The sequence below is a fragment of the Cloeon dipterum genome, chromosome 4 (genome assembly GCF_949628265.1).
Source record: "Cloeon dipterum chromosome 4, ieCloDipt1.1, whole genome shotgun sequence".
In the NCBI taxonomy this organism is placed as follows: domain Eukaryota; kingdom Metazoa; phylum Arthropoda; class Insecta; order Ephemeroptera; family Baetidae; genus Cloeon; species Cloeon dipterum.
Window position 1 is genome coordinate 35,192,403 of NC_088789.1, and position 22,711 is coordinate 35,215,113.

The window sequence follows — 22,711 nt, forward strand, 5'->3', positions numbered from 1 at the left end:
ATATTAAACTATCAAACTAAAGCTAATATCAACCATTATAATCTTAATTAGTCTTCGATATGGACACACAAACAGCAAACGAGACAATCGAAAAGTACGGCGGGTTTTGGTTCGTTAGCAGAATGATGGCCAGCATGTCGAAAATGTCTTCGGACCGTGACTCAAGCGGCACCACTAGATTCGATTTGATGAGCCGCTTTGAAAGGTGCCTGAAATCAGGTAGAAATAATTGTGCTCTCACTCCATTTAATTTTTAAAAATGAATATTCTGCTATTTTCAGTCACAACTGGCCGAGCAGAGTGCACTTACGTGTTCGAATTCGTACGGTGCATGTTGAATGGCTCGGATTTTAGGTCCAAAGAGTGGGCAAAGGTTGAAAGAATAGGGATGAGTGGTTCTCCCTACTGGAATTCCGCCTTCACTTTCCCACCAAACGTGAGCAACTCGATAAAGGGCAATTTATTGCGTTTTGCTCCGGTGCCCAGCGACCTGTACCTGAACACGGACTGCACTTCCAGCGTTCAGGAAAATCCACTGAATACTCGGGAGGCTTGCGTATTACTCAGTAAAAATTCAAACTTTCCCCTATTTTGATGCCAATTGAGTTTGGCGGGAAATTTTCAGACAGCGACTTCAACGAGTTCTTCAGAGGCCTGGATTTTACTATTTTCAAATTGGTCGGGGCAATCATTACCTCCGTAAGCCTACAAATTGCAAATCAAAACTTAATCCCACTCTAATATTTGTTAAAGAATATTTTCCAGCAATGCAAAAGAATAAATGGATCTATTTTATTTGCCACCTCCCCTGACGAGTTTCAAAGGATCTACAAACTTTTCAGTAGTTAATAAATGGTACCCATGAAAAATATTCTTAAAAAAAATCCATCAGGTACCAAGGAAACCTTATGGGGGGAAGCCTTCGTTGATACTGACGGCGTGCTGCGCTGGTGCGACCGCCCTGATGCCAGGGTGCCCCTCGCTCTAGCCTCTGGCTCGGAACTGCTTGCCCAGCTTCCGTTCGTACTGATTTCCAAGGCTGGGGGCGTGGCCAACCTGCACGCCGTGCCCCTCGAAACAGGATTGAAACTGAGAGATATTTATTGCCGAGTGGAAAAGAACTTCGCTGACATCTGTCTCTCAAACCCTGAGTACCAGCCCCTGTGGAAGATTTATAGCAACTTAACTTTTAGGAACGGAAAATAAATCATAGCTTTTTTGGATGTATGTCTCTGTTTTGTAATAAATAAAAGCTGCAGCAATAAATGTAAACAAATTCTAAAACACCTTTTGAGATAACTTCCGCTAATAAAAGTGGCTAGTTAATTGTTTTTTTCTAATAAATACATCTTAATTGGCTTACTGAGAAGTTTTACTCGCAATCAATTCCAACTTGTGAGATATGCAAGCTAATTTAATTGATTTAGTTTCGTCGGACACATTCCGCGGCGTTGGCAGTAGGCGGCGGCGTTATCTATAATTAAAATCAATTAGCAAAGTTTGCCGCTGCAGCCAATTTAGGCCCAACAAACATTAGCAAGGAATTAATAAAACGCAAACATGATTTGGTCGTAAAATGAGTACATAAATTTATTGGTTACTGCTACGGAGATATGTCTCGGGTTGAATATTTACAAAAACAATAATTAAAATTATATTTATACACGTAACTGAGCAATAGACTTTTTGTTTGTATTAATTCTTAACAATTGGTTGACATCCACTGCTTTGTTTGTATGACACTCAGAGTCTGCTGTTTTCGAGGACGACGCAGTGGTCGTCGGCGGTGCTGTTGGCCCTCGACTGGTGCCGCTCGATCGTCTGCGAGATAAAATCCTCGGCGATCACGCGGTCCAGCCCGGTGTAGCTCTGCTCCACTTCCTCGTCGGTGAACGCGTCCGCCGCTCGCTGTCGCTTCGCTGCCAGCGCCGCCAGACGCTCCGCCTACGACACAAATTCAAAATTAACCTTTGAGTTTGACTTTCTCAGGAAATTTTTGGAGAAAAATGCCTTGATTTGAGTTCTGTAAGATTATTTCAGGGCAGGGAGCCTTTTCTCAGGGTTTGGTTAAATTAACTGTGAAGGATAGAGATAATATTTAAAAGGATTTTTAAGGTAGCGGAATTTCAGGGTAAAGAACCCTTCCTCAGGACGGGACCTTTATCAGGGTCAGGTTATAAGAAGCCCGACCCTTTAAAGGGCTGCATATAAATTAAGTTAATTTTCCCTGAAAAAGGTTAATTTACCTTGAAAAAGGTGAATGAACCCTGAAAAAGGTTAAGAATGTACCCATTTTCAGGATATATTCCCTTTTTCAGGGTGAAATAACCTTTCCTCAGGATGAAATAAGCTATCTCAGGGTAAATGTACCTTTCTCAGGGTGGAATAACTTTTTCTCAGGGTGAAATCACCTTTACTCAGGGTGAAATCACCTTTCTCAGGGAGAATTCACCTTTTCTCAGAGTAAGGCCCCTTTCTCAGGGATAGATCACCTCTCTCAGGTAGTAAGGTCACCTTTCTCAGGGTAAAACGCTTGTTTTTTGTTAAAATTTATTATTTTCGTTCAGAATAGCAAAAATTGTATTAAATGAAAATTTCTTTGGACGTTCCTCAGGGTAAATTTCAAGATCCGCCACTTAGAGAATGTGAATTGAATGCATTTTGGCTACTTTTAGCACAGAAATAGCAACTATTTCACATACCAGGTAGGCCTCTCGGAGTTTCGAGCTGTGTTATAGTTTCGAGAGAGATTACCACCTGATTTTGCTGTTCAAATATGTTTTGTGGGACTGGTCGGAGGGGCCGAGAGGCTCATTAAAGTGAGAGGCTGAAGGGGCAGCGGAACAGCAGCTCTCGAGAGAATTGCAATGAGTCCTCTCAAGCGCGAAATTTGCCTCTAAAATTAGTGAAACACGCCCTGGTCTACGCGTGCTTCTTCCTTCTTCGCTCTCGATTCGGATCGGAAGAAAAGCTGCGGTGGCGTCTTTTTTATATTTTTGTTCTTTCGTACCTCTCTGGGGTCCTTTTCGGGGCCGCCGGCCGCGAGCACCTCCGGGCTGAACGAGTGCTGCGACGCCGCGTCCGCCTCGCTGCGTTTGTGCCGACTCACGCGCCGCTCCTGCAAACAATGTGTGCGCCCCCGATTAGCTTCATCACCCGCACAGCCAACGACGCAATAAATATTCAACCCGTCTCTCTCTCTCTCTCACTGCAAATATAATTAATTTGAAAAAACGTGCTATTTCCGGATGAGAATCTCCAGTGCTTTTTATTCTTCAGCTGCAAACCAGAGCTCAGGGTAGCAAAATTAGGATTTTTAAAATTTAATGAAATGAAAAAAATTATCTATTTATTTTTTAAGGGTTGAAAATGCAAAATTAGAGGCTTTAGTGTGAAGTTGTTGCAATTTTCAAATTTTAAAACTTCTTGAAAATGACCAAAATCATAATTTCAGGGAGATACAACCCCTAATTCAGGGGTTGATTTTTTTAAATAAACTTTTCGGATGGACAAAATCGTTTTTTTTCATTTTCAAAGTTTTACTAATTCCTTAATATAATTATTAAAGGTCTAAAACTACTCAAAAACACATTTCATAAGCCAGGGTAAACCGTTAAGTAAGAAAAAACCAATATTTACCCTCAGGGGCTGATTTATTCAGGGTTGAAAATTGCTAAAAAAATGAAATTCTTAACTAAAAAATGATTTTGGGCAATTTTTAAAAATTTATTTTAAATTAAATCTTAATTTGGTGACTCTAAAACTTTCTAAACCTAAACTCAGGGTAAATATCTTCAATCCAGGAAAAAATCAACCCCACAATTTGATCAGGGAGAGATTTATCAAGGTCCGAAAACTGCGCAAAAATTGATTTGTAACACAAAAATTGTTTTCTTCAATTCAAGTTTTACTACTTCTTTAATTATGATTTTAAAGATCAAAAACTTCTTGAAAATACATTAAAGATGCTTAATTAAACTCTTAATTAAGAAAAACTTATATTTACCCTCAGGGGATGATTTATTCTGGGTTGAAAATGCTAAAAAATAAAGTTTATAACTAAAAATATGATTTTGGGCAATTTTTCAAAATTTATTCTAAATAAAATCTTAATCTAGGGACTCTAAAACTTTATTAACCTCAACTCAGGGTAAATATCTATAGTCCAGGAAAAAATCAACCCCGTAATTTCATCAGAGGGAGATTTATCAAGGTCTAAAAACTGCTTGAAAGCAAAAAAAAACATTTTCCGCAATTTTCAAAACTATAATCCAAACTAATTAATAATCTTATCCCTTTCAAACTTCCTGAACCTGATTTCAGGGTGAAATTCTACCCCCAAAACAAAAATTCAACCCCTTAACTCCCTCGGGGGTGGTTTTTTTACCTTTCAAATATGGTCCCAGATGCATTTTAATTAATATTTTTCACTTACCCTGTGTTCGTGGGGCAGGGTGTGGAGGACGCACGGGGGTGGCAGGGGGTGCGGCAGCATGTAGGGCGGCACGACCATAGGCGGCGGCGGCATGTGCAGCGGCACGATGTGCGGCGCCACGGAGCCACCGTAGATGGAGCCGGCAGTTGGCGCCGACATCTGAAAGACAAGAGCAATCAACTCAGCACTTCTCCTCCTCACGTTCGCTGTGTGTTATTTATTTATTTATTTCTAGCGTCTCGAGAAACACGTGCAAAATATAATCAGCGCGACGACGAGTCTCTGGCAGCAACATACACGCACTCACACACGCGGCGCGTCAAGACAAAAACTTTTGTTCGTTTCAAAACTTGAGCGTCGTTGCTTTTCTCTCTGTGCTGACAGTTCTTGCCGCGCGCCGAGACAGAATTTCATGTTTGCGATATCGAGAAAGCGTATTGTTTCGGAAAAGTTTTCGTTCTGAGCACGGTTCCGTAATAATTATTATCTCTGCGAAATTGCGAGAGGAAATTAATTCAGGCTGGAAATGTTCACAGTCTTTCAATTATTAATGGATGAATAATTTCTTCAGAAACTCGAAAATGTAATTCAAGTTATACGTTTTCAACCCTGATGTATGAATTAAAAGGGTTTGAACATAAATTAAATTATTTTTTTACAAATATTAATTTTGAGCAGTTTTCTGACCTTGATAAATCCACCCCTGAGTCAACCAGGGGGTTGATTTTTTCATAAATTATAGAATTCAACCCTGAAGTCAGGTACAAAGAGTTTGAGATTCGCAAGATTAAAATTAAATTGAAAATTGAAGTTTGAAATTGGCTGAAAATCGTTTTTTCAGGTCACACTTCAATTTTTAGCAGTTTTCTGACCGTGATAAAACTACCCCTGAATTAACCAGGGGGTTGATTTTTTCCAGAATAGTAGAATTTAACCCTGAACTCAGGTACAAAGAGTTTGAGATTCGCCAGATCAAAATTAAATTTGAAATTGAAGTTTAAAATTGGCTGAAAATCGTTTTTTCAGGTCACACTTCAATTTTTAGCAGTTTTCTGACCGTGATAAAACTACCCCTGAATTAACCAGGGGGTTGATTTTTTCCAGGATAGTAGAAATGTACCCTGAGCTCAGGTACAGAGAGTTTGAGATTCGCCACATTAAAATTTAATTTGAAATTGAAGTTTGAAATTGGCTGAAAATCGTTTTTTTCACGTCACACTTCAATTTTTACCAGTTTTCTGACTTTCATAAATCCACCCCTGAGTAAACCAGGGGGTTGATTTTTTCATAAATTATAGAATTTAACCCTGAAGTCAGGTACAAAGAGTTTGAGATTCACCAAATTAAAATTAAATTTGAAATTGAAGTTTGAAATTGTCTGAAAATCTTTTTCTTTTCACGTCACACTTCAATTTTTAGCAGTTTTCTGACTGTGATAAAACTACCCCTGAATTAACCAGGAGGTTGATTTTTTCCAGGATAGTAGACATTTACCCTGAGCTTAGGTACAGAGAGATTGAGATTCGCCACATAAAAATTGAATTAAAAATAAATTTTTTAAATTGGCAAAAAATCGTTTTTGTATAGTTTCTTGCAACAAATTTGAGCCCCTTAAAAATCAACCCCTGAGGGTTAATAATGGGGTTTCTTTCACGTAATTCATTTCATTTGAATTTAAATAATTTTTATTAATTTATTTTGAAAGTTTTCATCGAAAAAATCTACCAGAATCTCTTTTGCAATAAAAAAATTGACTCGAGAGAAGAGAAAATTGGAGCATATTCTATATTTTTACAGCCGCAAAAAAACGCATCGATTTCAGCAGCGCTCTCCAGTCTCCAATTTGATCGTGTGTCGTTTTCACCATGAAAAATGGAAAGGCATAAGTAAAGCCGTGGGACACGAGGCGTGAAATTCATCTCTGCCCGCCAACATATGTATTTAAAAGCGAGACCGGGATTTATGGCACATTTGTTTTTTTTCTGTCCACCAGCAGTATCCAATTCGGCCGTGCGGTCTGGGGTGCTCTATTAGTGCGAGATTCGACGCCACGGCGGGTCCATCAGAGGGGGGGGGGGGAGTGTGCCGGGCGGCCAAATGAAAATAAGCGCCGCAGCTTGTTTGACAATAAAAAATGGCCTGCCATAAAAACGGCATTACGCTTAATGCGCGCTCTCGTGCCAACCTTGAATCGGTCAATCGATGACAACGACCCTTAACGCTCATGCACCCCTAGACGAGGGATGTTTTCCGGAAAAAAATGCGAGTATATCATTTCCGGAAATTTTTGTTACAAAGTGGTTTTTTCCGCATATTCAACCCCATTTAACTCGGCAACTGGGGGTTGGAGGGGGTTGAAAATTCTACTGGTGGTAGAAATGTGCATGAATATGATGAGTTTAAAATTTGAAACAATTTGGATGAATAATAAAAAAGATATTTAAATTTTGAAATTGCTAAAAATTAAATGTTACTGATTTTTTAGCGTTTTCAACCCTTAATAAATCAGCTTTTGACTTTCACAGAGGGTTGAATTTTTGTATCTTAATAGAACTTAGTTTAAATTATATGTACAAGAATTTTTGGCTCTCTGAGAGTCGAAATTGAAATTAAATTAGCACTCAAACAGGCTCGAAAAATTAATTTTTTACCTTTATTTTTAATTTTTGGTTTTATAATTTAAAAATGATTTTAGCTGGTCCAATTAATTGTGATGAGAGCGAAAGTGGCGCAAGGAGAGTAAAAAATGTGTTTCCGGAAATTTTTGTTGCAAAGTGGTTTTTTCAGCATATTCCACCCCCTTTTACTCAGTAATTCGGGGTTGAAGGGGGTTGAAAGTTTGAATATTTGTTAAAATATAGTTGAATATGATGTATTTAGAATTTAAAACGTTTTGGATTAAAATTAAAAGAGATATTGAAATTTTAAAATTGCTAAAAATGTAATTTTCACTTTTAGAAATTCGATTTTTTGCATTTTCAACCCTTACTATTTCAGATTCTAACTTTCACAGAGGGTTGAATTTTTGTGTGTCGATAAAAATTAATCCAAATTATATGTTGAAAAAATTTTGGCTCTCTGAGAATAAAATTAAAAATTTAATTAGCACTCAAATAGGCTCAAAAAATCAATTTTTTTTAGTTTTATTTCTGTTATTTAATAAATATAACTGGTCTAGTTAATTGTGACGTGAGCGGAAGTGGCGCAAGGAGAGTCAAGCGTGCTTTGCTTGCGTAATAAATAGGTGCGTTTACGGCCTGCTGGTCTAATTAGTTGGCGCGTGGAAAGAAGGCCGACGCTGCGGCCGTTGTTCCGGTCCGAATTAATTTTCGCCGATCGCCTAATCTCGGCCTTTGTCATGCAAAACACCGCGCGCTTTATTGTTTGTTTGTGTTGCGCCGCATTTGCATTCGCTGCACGTCACCGATGAAACCGAATCGAATCAACCAGCCCGGCACAGGTGTGACCCGGGCGCCAGAGAAACTTTTTCTTCTCTCTCTGGAGAGAGTTGTCTAATTGGAATTTTTATTTTACAAAAGCTGTCAAATAAATATTGTTATCAATTCGTGGGCGTGGACAGCGGCCGTGACAACACCCTGAAAAATCTCTGGCCTTGACTTTTGGGCTGAGATTATTTTTGCGGTGACGTCGCCGGCCAGGAATTTTTGTTTGTTTTGATTGCGGCGTGCAGTCGGAATAATCGCGTGTGTTTGTGTTTCTGTGTTTCGGTTTGATGCGACCGCAAACATTCGAGCAATTTTTGCATCGATCCGATTGCTGATGGGTTTCGGTTGGGTTTGCTGCTCGGCCCCAGCAGGCCTGAGTGCTTTTTGCGCGGACGTTTCCATTATTTCCAATTAGCCGAGCCGCTGCATCTGCCCGCCAAGATGCTCCGCCGCTAATTCGCCTCTGGCAAAAGGTGATTAGTACGATGCCCAGATAAATTCTCTATGGCGCCATTCCGACAGACCCGAAATGCTGCTTTTTAAATCGAATTATACGGGAATAAACGTAAATCACTTGTTTGACATTTATTTGCTTATAATTAACTTGTATAAATATATTTTTAATGGTCAAAATTCGAATCAAAATAATAATTGTTGATTTTGTCACGTGCAAAATTCATTTTCGGCCAATTTCAAAATTAATTTTCCTACTTAATTTTGTTCTGCTAGGTCTGAAACTTCTCTGACGTCAACTTCAAGTACAAAACTTTATCTTCAGGAACGATAATCCCTTAATTAATCCCAAGGGGTTGATTTATTGTGGTCCAAAAATGCTCAAAGTGAGGATTTTGGCTAAAAAGTTTAATTTTTTTCGAATTTTAAAAATCGCTAAAACAATAATTAATCATTTCTCAATCATCAAATGACCTGAGCTTATACTTAAAATTTATTTCTACCACCCTAGAAAAAATCAACCCCCTATCACAAATAGGGATTGATTTATTGAGATCCAAATATGCTCAAAAGGAAGAATTTTTTTGAAAATATTAATTTTTTTCTATTTTTAAAATTAATTCAAGCAAAATGTAACAACTTTAGAATTATCAAAAGACCTGAGCATACACTCAGGGTACAAATCTACAACCTTAAAAAAAATTAACCCCCTATCACAGTTAGGGGTTGATTTATTGTGAGCCAAAAACGCTCAAAAAGAGGAATTTGGCTAAAAATGTTAACTTTTTCCGGTTTTTAAAAATCGCTAAAACAATAAATAATAATTTCTCAACCATCAAATTACCTGAGCTTATACTCAGGGTACAAATCTACAACCCTGGACAATTACTACCCCCTATCATTATTAGGGGGTGATTTTAAAGGGGATGAAAATGACCAAATGAGTGAAAAATATATTTTTTTAAATATGTTTTTTTAGTCTCAATAAACATCCTGTACCTGAGTTCAGGGTACATACTTAATAATAATTCAAAATTCGACCTCTTTGTTGTATTTTTCCCGTGCGACTGATTAAAAATTCTTTCCGGCCTTTGGAATTTGTCGATTTGCGATCTCTCGAGTGGATTTGCTGAGTGAGCCTTGAAAGCTGCACAGCCTCTTGTCCTTGATCTCTGGACCCGGAGAAGAATTCCGCCTGCGCCTTTAATACCCATACACATACTTTCGATTTTCGCCGCTACGCTGCTTTCGATTTCCTTATATGCACGACGGAGATATTCGCCGCCGGCCGAAATTCTAATCGCGCGGCCGTGTGTGTCGCGCTTTCTAAACGAATAAATTGATCGCTCGCACACGGATTTATTTAAATCGACTGCCGCCCCGGCGACTAATTGGCCGTTTCCAGCTTTTATCAGCTCTCTGCTGGTGCAAATAATAATTGTTGTCGCGTTCGTCCCATCGGCAATTTGTCACGCACGCAGCAGACAAATCGGAAAATTTTCATTCCGACTCAATTGTCGATGCCAATTTTCAGTCTGGTCGCGGAAATCCGGCCGTCCTCTATTTTAAATTCAAAATCGGATTTTCTCTCAAAGAAATGGCGATTTAATTCGAATTTGGCATTCGTTATCGAATAATCGGCGCGATTGTTGGAGCGAATCGGCGCGGAAGAGCGGGCAAAGGCAGTTAATTGTCCGCGTGTCCGGCCTTTTCGCGGAAATCGAGCGGAAAAGCGTCTATTTCTATAGTAAAAGCAGGCGATCGCAATTGCATTCTCTCTCGATTTTTCGCTCCATTCACATTCGCGAGCGAGCGTTTTGTCAGACTCAAAGGGCAAAAAGTTATCGCGGACAAAGTGTTGCAGCGCTGTGGGAAATCCGCGAGAACCACGCGCGCGCCTTTGAAATTAATGAGCGACGAGAAGGCTCATTCAAAGTGACACTCGCGCGGCTCGTTTTTCACCCCTTCCTCTCAGCCACGCCGAACAAAAAGCCGCCGCCGCCGCCGCACCATCGATTGTTTTCCGCCCCGAAAAACGAAATAGAATATAAAAGCCACACCCTGAATTACTGACACCTGCGATTGTAATTTATTTTTGAAAAAATAAAAAACAACCCCTATTTACGGATTTAGGGGATGGGAATAAAATAAAATATTCTGTAAAACTAATTTAAATGCAAAAACCAGACTGAATTTTGAAAATTTAACAATTTAATTTCCTCTAAAATCTACCCTGAGGACCTGATTTCAGGTCCTGGACCACCATAATCTAATTTATAAAATATATAGAATTAAAAAATTAGCTCGAAAGTGCTGAAAAAGCATTAAAAATTAGCCTGGGAACGGATCTCAGGTCGGGGTACCCTGAAAAAGGTTGTCAGGTTATTCCAGGTAAAAGCCCAATCAAGGACCTGTCCAATGAGGGGTCGGGGTTGATAATATGACAAACGGCCGAATTTTAATAAAAATAAAACCATTTTTTGGAAAATATCAACTTTTTTTAAAAATCGGCGGAAATAAATTCGTTAAAATTCGAAAATTGATCCGATTTTGAAAAACTGGACATGAACAGACGCGTCCAACTAAGGGGCATCGATTGGTACCAATATTATGGATATCCAGCCCATAGGGCCCCGCCTGGGCCCCGAAAACAAAAATTTTTAAATGTCACAAATCGCGTTTTTTGGGCTTTAAAAATTATTAACTCTGCTCCTATGGGTCGTAGAGTAGAAAACCAAAATTTTTCAGACTCTCCGTAAAATTCTGCGTCTTTTACGCACCAATGCCACCCCCGCCCGCCCCCGCAGCCTCCATTGCCCCTAAAATCTGCACAATTTTAAAAATTTGGTTTTATTTTTTTTTAAATTCTCCTATGGCCCGGATTAAGGTTTTGACTTCCAAAAACACCATTAAACGTTGAAACGCGTCGATTGCTCTGGTTTTGTGGCGAAATTCACATTTTTGTCAATTTTTTTACACTGGAAGATAGGGAACCGGTTCGGTCGAGGGGCTCCTGCGGGGTTCCTATGTTCCTATGGGGCCGTTTGCTTAACTAGGTCAAAAAGCTACTCTCAGAGAAATATAAAATGTGACATCAGGTTGTGTGAAAACAAATCAATCTCGAAAATTGCCAAGAAGTGATTTTTTTTTTTTTTTCGCTCAAAGAAAAGTTTCCACGAATTTCTATTTGCCGTTCGATTGGAGATCGCAGGTGTCATTCCAGGTAAATTTTATTTGCTCCGTGTGGCGAAAGAAAATAAAAGGGACAGATAAAAGCCGAGTGTGTGTGTTGGAGCAGCAAGCGAAGATACGAAACAAAGTATTTCACTTTTTACAATTTGAAGAGACGCGCGGAACAAAAAGGCGATGCTTTCAATAAAAATAAGGGCTTTGTGTGTCGCCGTGGGGCGGAATGGCGGCAAGGCGACGCGGAATCGTCCCAGGCAATATCGGCGGAGCCAAAGGTGCGCTCGATCGCTCTCGCGCGAACCAAAGAAAAGAAGACCTGCTGCGCCTTTTATTTATTTATTATTTATTTATTTTTGGCTCGCGCCTCTTCGGTTTCGGAATAGTGAAAGTGCGCGAGCACCCGGCCGTCGACCTGAGCTTGCGTCAGGGCCCACCTTTTCCCATTTTCCAGCGCAGGCCTTGAAATTCGGGACGAGGCAATTTCGATCGAACGCGAGCGAGCGCGGATAGAAAGTTAAATGTCAGCGCATTACCGCAGCTGCCAGTGCAATTACCCGCGTGATTACGCCAAATTCCGAACTCCTTCCTCCGGTAAATCAGGTCGCACTTGTTTCAAAACACATAACTCACCTGAGGCCGATAAAAAAATTATTTATAAATTTATAAATTTCTTACTGGGCTGATGATGAAGAGGGGAGGTTGTTGTCCGAGCCAGTTGTTGACCAGCTTGTGTTTGTGGGGTGCGGGGGGCGTGTCAGGTAGGGGCTGGGCCAAAAGGTCGGGCCGTCTCGAGCTGCACAGTCCCGCGTCCTTCCTCCACAGGGCGACAGACACGAGGCACGCGGCCGCCAGCAGTCCTGATGTCAGCAGCAGACCTACGTTCGCCATCACGGCGCCCCAAGTCACCTGAGAACATGTAAAAACCCTGAGAATTGGTACCTTTGAAGGTCGAGTCAACCTGAAAATGTAATATTGGAAGTGGTTTTTTGCATTTTCTAAAAGGTACCCTGAAAGATTAACCCTGAAGGATAGGAGTACCCTGAAAAAGGTAATGACATGAAAAATATTTTTATGGACAGTTTAAAACCTTAATAAAGGTATTTTGCACCCTGAATTAAGGTTTTGTAAGTTACCCTGAAGGGTATGGAACCTCAAAAAGGTTTAGAAAGGTCAAAACCTTCCTGAATTTCATCTTAAATGTGAAATCAACACATCACAAATATTAATTTAGTCACAGGAAAAAGGTTGTAAGCCATAACCTGAGAATGGACACTACCCTGGAAAAGGTTACGTTCAAAAAAATTGAAAATTAACGTTTAATTTTACGAGCTCATGATTTTTCCTTTCTCCCGAAAACGTGTACATAAAAAAAGATTATTCACTACCCTGAGAGGGTGGACTACCCTGAAAAAGGTCACTTCCAATTCCATCCTCCATTAATTTACAAATTCAACATATTTTCGTTCCGACGAACAATTACAATTTTGTTCCACCTGAAAAAGGTGCTACCCTGAAAATTTTGAATTTACCCTGAGAGAGAAAACCACCCTGAAAAATGAAATATTGCTAAATTTTCGCCTTTTTCATAAGAAATTTAATTTAAAAATTTTTGGAGTACCCTGAAAAAGGTTCAGCGCCCCGAATTGGACGAAATTGGTTGTATTCCGCAATTGCGTGAGCTTTCTAGACTCTGTGTTCCATGCTAATGATTTTCGCGGAGAAAGGATTAATTCGAACACGAGCAGCGCCTGCGGAGAAACTGCTGCGTCCAACCCGTCGTTTTTGCCTCTTGGCGCCGACTTATTACGACTCTTGTTGTTGGCAAACACCACGCAGCAATATTTGCCGTATAGCTCTTCGAATTCGGGCCTTATATTGGCAAAACAAGACAAGTGCTCGCCTTTCGACCCCGCGGCCTAGCTGCCGCCATCAACCGAACAAATATGAGACAGGGAAATTGCCTTTTCCCGAATTTATTTCTTTTTTTCTTTATGTCTGTCATGTTGCCAGCAATTCAGATAATCATCTAAATGGCTTTTACCAAGTCCCGGCAGCTTCTGATTTTTATTAAAAATTATTCTCAGAGCTTTTCTTGTCTTATTCACGTGCCGTGCTTTGCATTTTAATTTATTCCCCGGCGTGAAAATCCGCACGAACATCAAAGCGCCGGATTTTAATATTAAGCGGGTTATTTATAAACTGTCTTGTCAGCGCTGAACCGAATAAATAATATTGTGTGCGTTTCGGAGAGGCATCCATCGATCGACTCGCGCGCGGAGCAGCAGAGGAAGGGGCAACGGCTGGTCCGCCGCCGCCGCTGCTGCTTTGATTATCTCGCTCGTGTACACGACCGCTTATTTCATTCTCGATTGACTTTCACGCCGTCCTCTTTACTCGCCAACAGACCGCCAGATGAGAGAGAGAAAGAAAGAGAGAAGAAAGCGAGCGAGCGAGCGAGCGAGCTCAGCAAAAAGCGTGAAAGTGTCAAAATACGACGCAGCATTCAAAAGTTTTGGCTCGATGAAAAGTTTGCCTGAATGAAGGAGCAGTGCCGAGTGGAGAAATATTATTAATCCGTGAATTTCAGAGGAAATGACGCCAATTTTTCAGATCTCAGGTCGGGGTACCCTGAAAAAGGTCGTCAGGGTATGCCGGATCGAAGCCCCATCCAAGACCTGTCTGATGAGGGGTCGTGGTCAATGATCGGATGAGCGGCCAAATTTTAATAAAAATAAAACCAAATTTTCGACTTTTTCAAAATTTTGGCCGAAAAAAATTCGTTAAAATTCGAAAAATGGTCCGATTTTTAAAAACCGCACATTGGCGGATGCTCCTTACTAAGGGGCATCGATTGAAGCAAGAATAATTACTCTCCGGCCCATAGGGCCCTGACTGGGCCCTGAAAACCAAAATTTCGAAATATCACAAATCACATTTTTTGAACTTTAAAAATTCATAACTCAGCTCCTATGGGTCGCAGAGTAAAAAACTAAAAATTTTCAAACTCGCCATAACATTCGACGTCTATCAAGTCCAACTGCAGCCCCCGCTCACCCCTGCCGCCGCCAATGCCCCCAATTCTATTAGAAACATATTTAAATTAAATGAAATTTTATCGATTTTAGTACCGGCAATGAAAATTAAACCATTCAAATTCACCAATAATCGGAAATTGATAATTAAATTCGGACCAAAATGTATTATTGGAGGCTCGAGGGCGATTTCGAGCTAAATTAAGTGTGGCTGAAACAGTTGTAAGTTTATTTCCATCCCTCTGCGATAACAATAAGCATACGCAGAATAAATAGAGGAATAAAAATAAACGGAGGATCGATAGAGTGACGCGTTTGCCAACACAATCAGTCGTTGTTGCCGAAGGCAAATGGGAGCGAGTCAATTTCGAAAGCAATTGTACACATTCATATAAATTGTGATTCTAAGCGGCTTGTCTGTCGATAATTGGCGTGCTTAGAGAGCGTGCAGTGCAGGGCTGAGGAATGATGGCTTTGTGTCAACGCGCGCGCGTATTCGCAATAAGAGAGCAACAATGCTCGCGACGACAATCTTTGCTCGAAAATAAATTCACGGTTCGCGTGCCAGCGCATGAAGGGAACAATTCTCATCATAATGCAAACAATTGTGAACATGAGCGTAACGAAACCATAACAGCTAGTCCGTCTGGCGTAATTGAATCGCTACTGAACTCGTGACACACAAAATAAATGAAAATAATATAACGCCGCGCCTCGCGCACGCACACCCAAAAGCTTCCTCCGCGCACAAAAGCGCCGGCAAATTGCGTTTTGTCCGGCCTTTCAAACGCAATTCCAGCAGACAATGCGACTTAAAAGCGCTTTCTGAGCACCAGAAAATAAAATTTCCAGCCAACCTGTTGCTGTCATTAATTTTACCTTGAAATTCTTGATCAGATAGGAAAAACATATTAATCCGTGAATTTTAGAAGAAATAACGCCAATTTTTCAGATCTCAGGTCGGGGTACCCTGAAAAAGGTCGTCAGGGTATTTCAGGTCAAAGCCCCATCCAAGACCTATCCAATGAGGGGTCGTGGTCGACGATCGGACAAACGACCGAATTTTAATAAAAATAAAACAATTTTTTTCGGAAATTTTGACTTTTTCAAAATATCTGCAGAAAAAAATTCGTAAAAATTCGAAAAATGGTCCGATTTTGAAAAACTGAACATGAAAAGACGTGTCTCACCGAGGGGCATCGATTGGTACCAACATCGACGCCATCGGGCCCATGGGACCCCACCTGGGCCCCGAAAACAAAAGTTTGAAATGTCACAAATACAGAAATCGCGTTTTTTGGCTTTGAAAATTAATAACTTTACTGCTATGTGTCGCACAGTAAAAATCTAAACTTTTCCAGACTCCCTGAAAAATTCTGCGTCTTTTAGGCATTTTTTCCGCCCCCAAAATCTCCTCAGGCGCAAATTCGATTGCAAAACGGAGAAAAAAGGTGGAGCGCGCGGTGGCTGACACACAAAAGCAAAACAAAAGGCGTTTCTCCTCGGCCTTGTTCATCTGCCGATGATGAAAAACAAGGCAGGAGCCGATCGAAGCCGCTCCGTCCGAGATTTTCGCAGGCGTGTTTTGCCGACATGGATGGGGAAAAAGGCCGGCGGGCGCGAAACGACAACTTCCCGGCCCAATATCGCCTAAAACAGCAGCGAAAGTTTGCCCGCGCGCGCGGCCAGTGTGTTTCATAATTGAGTGTGTGCCGGCGAAAAGATGAAAGTTTTTGTCCCTCGGGGCTCAGGTCGCCGGCAAAGCCCTCGCCGCACATTTCCCAATAATATCACTCTCCAGCCTCTTTCAAAATTCCCCTGCGCACCACCTTCCGTTTTCACGACGGCTTTCCGGACAGGATGAGTGATTTGCATATTTCATTCAACCGTAAAAATGCTTTTTATCAAATTTTCACCTTTATCAGGGTCAATTTTCAGAAAGAAAATATTCACTATGAAGAAAAATAAGATTTTTTATTAAAATTAGAAAATTCTAATTCTCAGGTCAGCCTACCCTTTTTCAGGGTACTGGAATTTCAGGTAAAATTAATTCCTCAAGTAGCCTGTATTAAAATAAAATTGTATAAAATTCCAAAATTTAATGAAAAAACCTCATTTATAATTTTCAGGGTCAGAAAACATTCTCAGGGTGTGTTTCGTAACCGTTTTCAGGGTCATTCTGATAAGAAGTAGAGCTGTCCGAGAGGATAACAAGTCGACCGATTTAATTTTGTATAATGAGCCCTGTCCGGACGGCTTGAGAAGGAAGACAACCTTCGTCAGGGTATGTATCTATTCCCTTTCCTTATGGAGGTAATCAATTGTTTCATTATCATCAGGTTTCATCACAAGCACGACGGTAATTTTCCAATCGAAGATTAATTAGCTTGTCTGCTCTTTCAGGTTTCAGGGTAATTTACCTTTGACAGGTTCATTATTGTACTTATTATCAGGGCATGTGGATGTGTTTCAAGGTTTGTTGCGAAAATTCGATTTCAATACATCGCAATGTTTGCCAATTTCAACCTTTCAGGTAAAACAACCTTCGTCAGGGTACACCCTTTCAGGGTTAAATTGACAAAATTATCCAAAATGGCAAATCCTAGCTTTTTTTCTTAATATTAATCAAATCGCATGAATTCTAAAGTGTACCTTTTTCAGGGTAGGAAAATATTCAGGGTAACTTCAGGGTAAAATTTTTAAATGTTAACTGAGGTTTGTTTAAAAAATTCCATACCTGAGTGGCCGGGCGGTTTGCGTCCCTGAGGAGGCCGGTGGCGGCCAGGGCGAGGACGAGACTGCAGGCGGCCAGGGAGATGGCGGAGGCGGCCACGGCCACTACAGCGGCCGAGTGACAGCGTCTGGCGGCCAATTTAGCGCGTCGGGCGGCGAGCCCCGCGAGGCCGGCGGCCAGGGCAAAGAGGCCGCCGACTAGACCTGAGGCCGCGGCCGCGGGTGCCAGGGCGGCCTCGGCGGACACCGCGACGGCCGCCCAGACGAGGAGGCCGGCGGCCAGGAGGAGCTGGGAGGCGCCGGCATGCACGCGGCGGCGGTCGGCGCCGTCGGAGGCACTGAGGGGCGGCGGCGGCGACCTGGCGTCAGGGCTCGGACCTGAAGGGTCGGCCAGCACGCCCTGGCTGCTGTCCGTCAGCAGGGTTGCACTCGAGGTCGTCGTCATCGCGGCATTTCACACACACTGACTGGTTTCTCCGCAGGTATGCGCGCACCTGACGTCCAGGTGGAGGGGAGCCGCCTCTCCCAGTGCCGTACCTGACTCTGCGCATACCTCCTTCCTCCTCTCCTCTTCCGTAAATTTTAATCTACTTCTTTAACGATCTAGAACACATTAGAAGGCGAAATTGCAATTGTTAGAAAATTTTTTAATTTTCAGCCGAAAAAATTCATAAAAATTCGAAAAATGGTCCGATTTTGGAAAACTGAACATGGGTGGACGCGTATCGACGTGATGCGTCGATTGGTGACAGAATCGGCGCCGTCCGGCCCATAGGGGCCCGCCTGGGCCCCAAAAAACGAAGTTTGTAATGTCACAAATCGCGTTTTTCAAATTTAAAAATTAATTACTCGGCTCCTATGCGTCGCGGAGTAAAAAATACTGAAAAATAGTTCAGGTCACGTGACCTGAGGAAGGTCTATGACAGACAATGGCAAAAATGTTCAAAAATTACTGAAAAATGTTTTAAAATCCAGCTTGGAAGCGGATCTCAGGTCGGGGTACCCTGAAAAAGGTTGTTAGGGTACTCCAGGTCAAAGTGCCGTCCAAGACCTGTCCATTGAGGGGTTGTGGTCAATGATCAGACAATCAGCCGAATTTAAATAAAAATAAAACCATTTTTGTGAAATATTTTGACTTTTTCGAAAAATCGGCTGAAAAAAATTCGTTAAAATTCGAAAAATGGTCCGATTTTGGAAAACCGCACACGAGCGGACATGCCTCACCAAGGAGCATCGACTGGTGCCAAAATAAGAACACTCCGGTCCATAGGGCCCCGCCTGGGCCCCAAAAACCAAAATTTTTAAATGTCAAAAATCATGTTTTTTGAACTTTAAAAATTCATAACTCAGCTCCTATGGGTCGTAGAGTAAAAAACCAACATTTTTCAGACTTTCCGTAAAATTTTACGTCTTTTAGGCCCCTTTGCAACCCCTGCCCGCCCCCGCCGCCTCCAATGCCCCCAAACTCTGCGCAATTTGAAGGTTTTCTATATATTTTTTTTAATTCCCCTATAGGCTGGATTTGTAAAAACAGTTGCCAGAACTCGCAAAAAGTGTTCTGCCGTTGCTTTGCTGTAATATCAGGGGAGAAAACAGGAAAGAAATCTTAAATTAGAGCTAAACTTCCGTGTTTTCTGGTTTATTTTCTCTTTAGCTCTTTGAAAACGCGTGGTTGGTTGGTTGGTTGGCAGCTGCTGAAAGAGCGAAATGCCTTTGGAGAGACAAAAAGCGGTCGTTTCTCAGACAAGCTCGGTCTGGAATCGACGGCGGAGTGAATTTAACCGCAGATTTGCTTTCATTATTTGCGTATTTGCCGGCGAAAGCCTTTGCTCTGAAATAGGCTTTGCGTGGTGCAAAAACGGCGCGTCTAATGGCACATATTTCCACTTTGCGAGCGATCGAATCGGATTTTAGGAGGAGCAGTTCATCATTCCGAGCAGACAAGCGGCCTAATGGCGGATCCGATTATTGTTTGCCGAAAAAGCGAGAGCGGCGCAGAAAGACAATTTTTGTTTGTCGCTGCTCGGAGCAGCAGCGATTCTTCGATTGCCTCCCGGGAAATCATTGTTTCGGTCCCCATTTGCATTTTTGGCGGCGTCTCTATTTGGATTGGCTGCGCGCTTTTCATGCTTCATTGAACACACGGCTTTTTATCCCGAAATAACTCTGGCAATCGATCAGTGGCGCGGATAAACGAGCGTTAATTATAATTCCTATTGTTTCTGCTGTTGGTCCGATCGCTTTTTTATTTGGAATAAATTCCTCGTCACTCGCGTCTGCCTGCCTGCCCGAGCTAAATCAATATTTCAATAACGCTCATCGACAGACACGAATTAATTTATTCGGCACAGAGAGGGAAATTACGAGTAAATATTTGTTCGATTAATTTCTCTTTACCTATGCAAACTTCAAAGCTGTTTTTGCTTTGCTCTAAATTAACGAAAAATCGGTAAAAATTATAGAATGTAATTCTTTTGAACCCTTGTAATGTTGAAATTCACCCCTCTTCAACCAGAAATCATGGTTTTTATTTAGTTTTCATAAGAAAAATTTATTATCAATTTCATTTGTCACTTTTCGTCGTTTTTTGGGATTTTCAAAATTAATTTTTCAACAAAATTAACAAGTTAAAAGGTTCAAACTCTCCATAATGACCCTCAGGATAGAGGTTAATCACCCTGGAAAATTTAAACTTTCTACAACACTCAAGGGTTGTTATATTTTAGTGGAAAATTACGAAAAAAATCATTTCGATCAATATTTGCTCATTTTTCTTGGATTTTAAGATTTATTTTCTCTTTCAATTTCCAAAATAATAAGGTTCAAACCCTACGAGAGAAAGCTCAGGGTAGTGGATTGTCGCCCTGGAAAATATCAACCCTCATTGAAAACTAGGGGTTGGTATTTTAGAGGGTAAAAATGACAAAAAAGTCATTTTGGTCATGTTTTCATCGTTTTCTGGGTTTTTTAAAATTAAATTTCCCTACTAAAATCAAAACAAAAATGGTTCGGACTCTTCATAATGACTCTCAGGGTAGAGGTGAACTACCCTGGAAATTTTTAACCACGATAAGTACTCAGGGGCTGTTATTTTAGGGGATAAAACTGGCGAAAACGTGTCAGTTTTCAAAAAATGGATTGTGAATTTCATCCCTTAAAACACAACCCCTACATTTTTAATTATTTCAAAGTTCTATCATCCCCTAAACAACCCCATAATTCAACCCCTAAAGATTTTTGGTGCCTTTTCGTGCTCTTTTTCAGTACTTATTAGTGCCTAAATTTATGCAGAAAATTACTTCCAAAATAATATTCAACCCTAATTCATCCCCTAGAAACCATAATAAAAATTTTATTCAGAAAATTTCTGCCAAAATCTCGGAATTAAATTTTCAGACTGGAAAAAGGGGATGTAAATATCAACGTAGGATTTTTACCACCAAATAAACAAGGAAATAAATTATTTAAAAATTTAAACTGCTCATTTTTATTAAGAAAACAATGTTTTCAGGCGTAACCACCGCAAAGGAACGTGAGAAAAGGGTTAATCCGTTTTGTGCCGGGGCGGAGAAGCGCAAATTGGCCGCGGCCGCGGGCGTTTCGTCCGATTCGCTGCTCCGCACCGAGTCGTTTTCGCCGTTTTCGCATGCCAGAGTGTATTTATCGCTGGCTGGCTGGATGGCTGGCGGAAAACGCAAAGTTTGCACTCTGATCCGCACACACACACACACATACGCTTGCTCTCGGCTAATCTTTGTGTTCTCTCTTCTCTCTGCTCGGCGCTCACTCGTTATATCGACGCTGCAGCTGGAAAAGCGGACGAAAACCTTTTCCCTTTCCTGCGCTGGCAAAAAAAATATGGCTAAAAGTTGTGAATCGAGAGAAAGAAAGAAAGAGCGAAATTGCGTCACGCTTTTATCACAAAAATAATGGAAGGAACAGCGCACTCTCTCGCAATTGTCCTCTTGCTCGCTTCAAACACCAAATAAAATATTAAATTTAATGCTTTTGAAAGTGGAAACTTACATTTTCTTGGAACAATTTCATTCTGATGTCGAATTTTATAAATTCACTACAAAAAACACGGAACATGAAGATGAAATTATCCTGAGCCTCGGTGAGAAAATTTCGGGCCTAGAATTTACAAAATAAATATGAATAAAATAAATAAATAAATTAAATACCGTTCCTAGAATTAAAAAATAATTTTATGTTAAAATGCTGATTTGCTCATTTTTCACAGATTTTGAGATGTCTTTTCTTTTCAAATTTCCAAAATAATAAGGTTCAAACACTACGAAATGAAGCTCAGGGTAGTGGATTGTGACCCTGAAAAATATCAACCCTTATTATAAACTAGGGGATGTTATTTTAGGGGGTAAAAATGACAAAAAAGTCATTTTGGTCATTTTTTCATCGTTTTCAGGGATTTTCAAAATTAATTTTTTCTACTTAATTCAGAAGACAAAAAGTTCAAACTCTCCATAATGAAGCTCAGAGTAGTTTATTATCATCCTGGAAAAAATCAACCCTCATTGAATACTAGGGGTTGTTATTTTAGGGGGTAAAAATAACAAAAAAAATCATATTACTCGTTTTTCATCGTTTTCTGGGATTTTCAGAGTTAATTTTCTTTTCTAAATTCACAAGACAAAAGGTTCAAACTATCCATAACGGCTCTCAGGGTACAGATTAACAACCCTGAAAAATTGAAGCCTTCTGTAATAACCGACGGTTGTTATTTTTGAGTAGAAAGTTACGGAAAAAATCATTTCCACCAATATTTGCTCATTTTTCTTGGATTTTAAGAATCATTTTCTCTTTCAATTTCCAAAATAATAAGGTTAAACCACTACAGTATGATGCTCGGGATAGCGGATTATCATCCTGGAAAAAATTAACCCTCATTCAAAATCAAGGGATTGTTTTTTTAGGGGGTAAAAATGACAAAAAAATCATTTCGATAATTTTTCATCGTTTTCTTGGAATTTCTTAGTTATTTTTCTCTTCTAATTTTAAATGATTAAAGGCCAAAACTCTCCACAATGACTCTCATGGTAAAGGTTAACCACCCTGAAAATTTAAGTCACCTAAAATAATCAGGGGTAGTTTTTTTAGGGGATGAATATAGCGACAAAATCATTTTTCATGAATTTTAAAATTCCTATTTCTTTTCTAATTAATTAATTATTTAAATGCTACCCTGAAGCAAGGTCCAGTAGCAGTTCAGGGCTCTGGAAAAGGGATTAATTTATATTTTAATATATAGGAAGTGAAAAAACTGATGTCAGGTAGTTTTTTTTTTTAAATAAAATGCGAAAATGCCAGTTTTGATAATTTTTTCGCTTAAATATGTTTAACCTGAGCCCAGGATTTATTTATTGCGGATTTTCTGATTTATTTTCAATTGTCGGATCACAATG

At 40.4% G+C, this 22,711-nt stretch overlaps 1 protein-coding gene across 1 annotated transcript; it reads right to left on the reverse strand.

Annotated features, from left to right (window-relative positions):
- Window positions 1-1,564: 1,564 nt before the first annotated feature.
- On the reverse strand, window positions 1,565-17,771 carry LOC135943622 (uncharacterized). The gene is made up of 5 exons (XM_065490263.1): window positions 17,293-17,771; window positions 12,199-12,429; window positions 4,436-4,594; window positions 3,011-3,118; window positions 1,565-1,944 (listed from the first exon to the last, which is right to left on the reverse strand). The coding sequence occupies exons 1-5, from the start codon at window positions 17,731-17,733 to the stop codon at window positions 1,744-1,746; spliced, it is 1,140 nt and encodes a 379-aa protein (XP_065346335.1). The 5' UTR covers window positions 17,734-17,771; the 3' UTR covers window positions 1,565-1,743.
- Between the last annotated feature and the right edge of the window lie 4,940 nt (window positions 17,772-22,711).

What these genes read in the sequence shown, in the direction of transcription:
- LOC135943622 (XM_065490263.1), bottom strand. Translation starts at nt 17,733, where the DNA reads ATGACGACGACCTCGAGTGCAACCCTGCTGACGGACAGCAGCCAGGGC. An exon ending in CCCTCTTCATCATCAGCCCA is followed by an intron (nt 4,595 to 12,198) that starts GTAAGAAATTTA and finishes CTTGTCTTTCAG; the next exon opens with ATGTCGGCGCCAACTGCCGG. An exon ending in CCGAAAAGGACCCCAGAGAG is followed by an intron (nt 1,945 to 3,010) that starts GTACGAAAGAAC and finishes TTTGTGTCGTAG; the next exon opens with GCGGAGCGTCTGGCGGCGCT.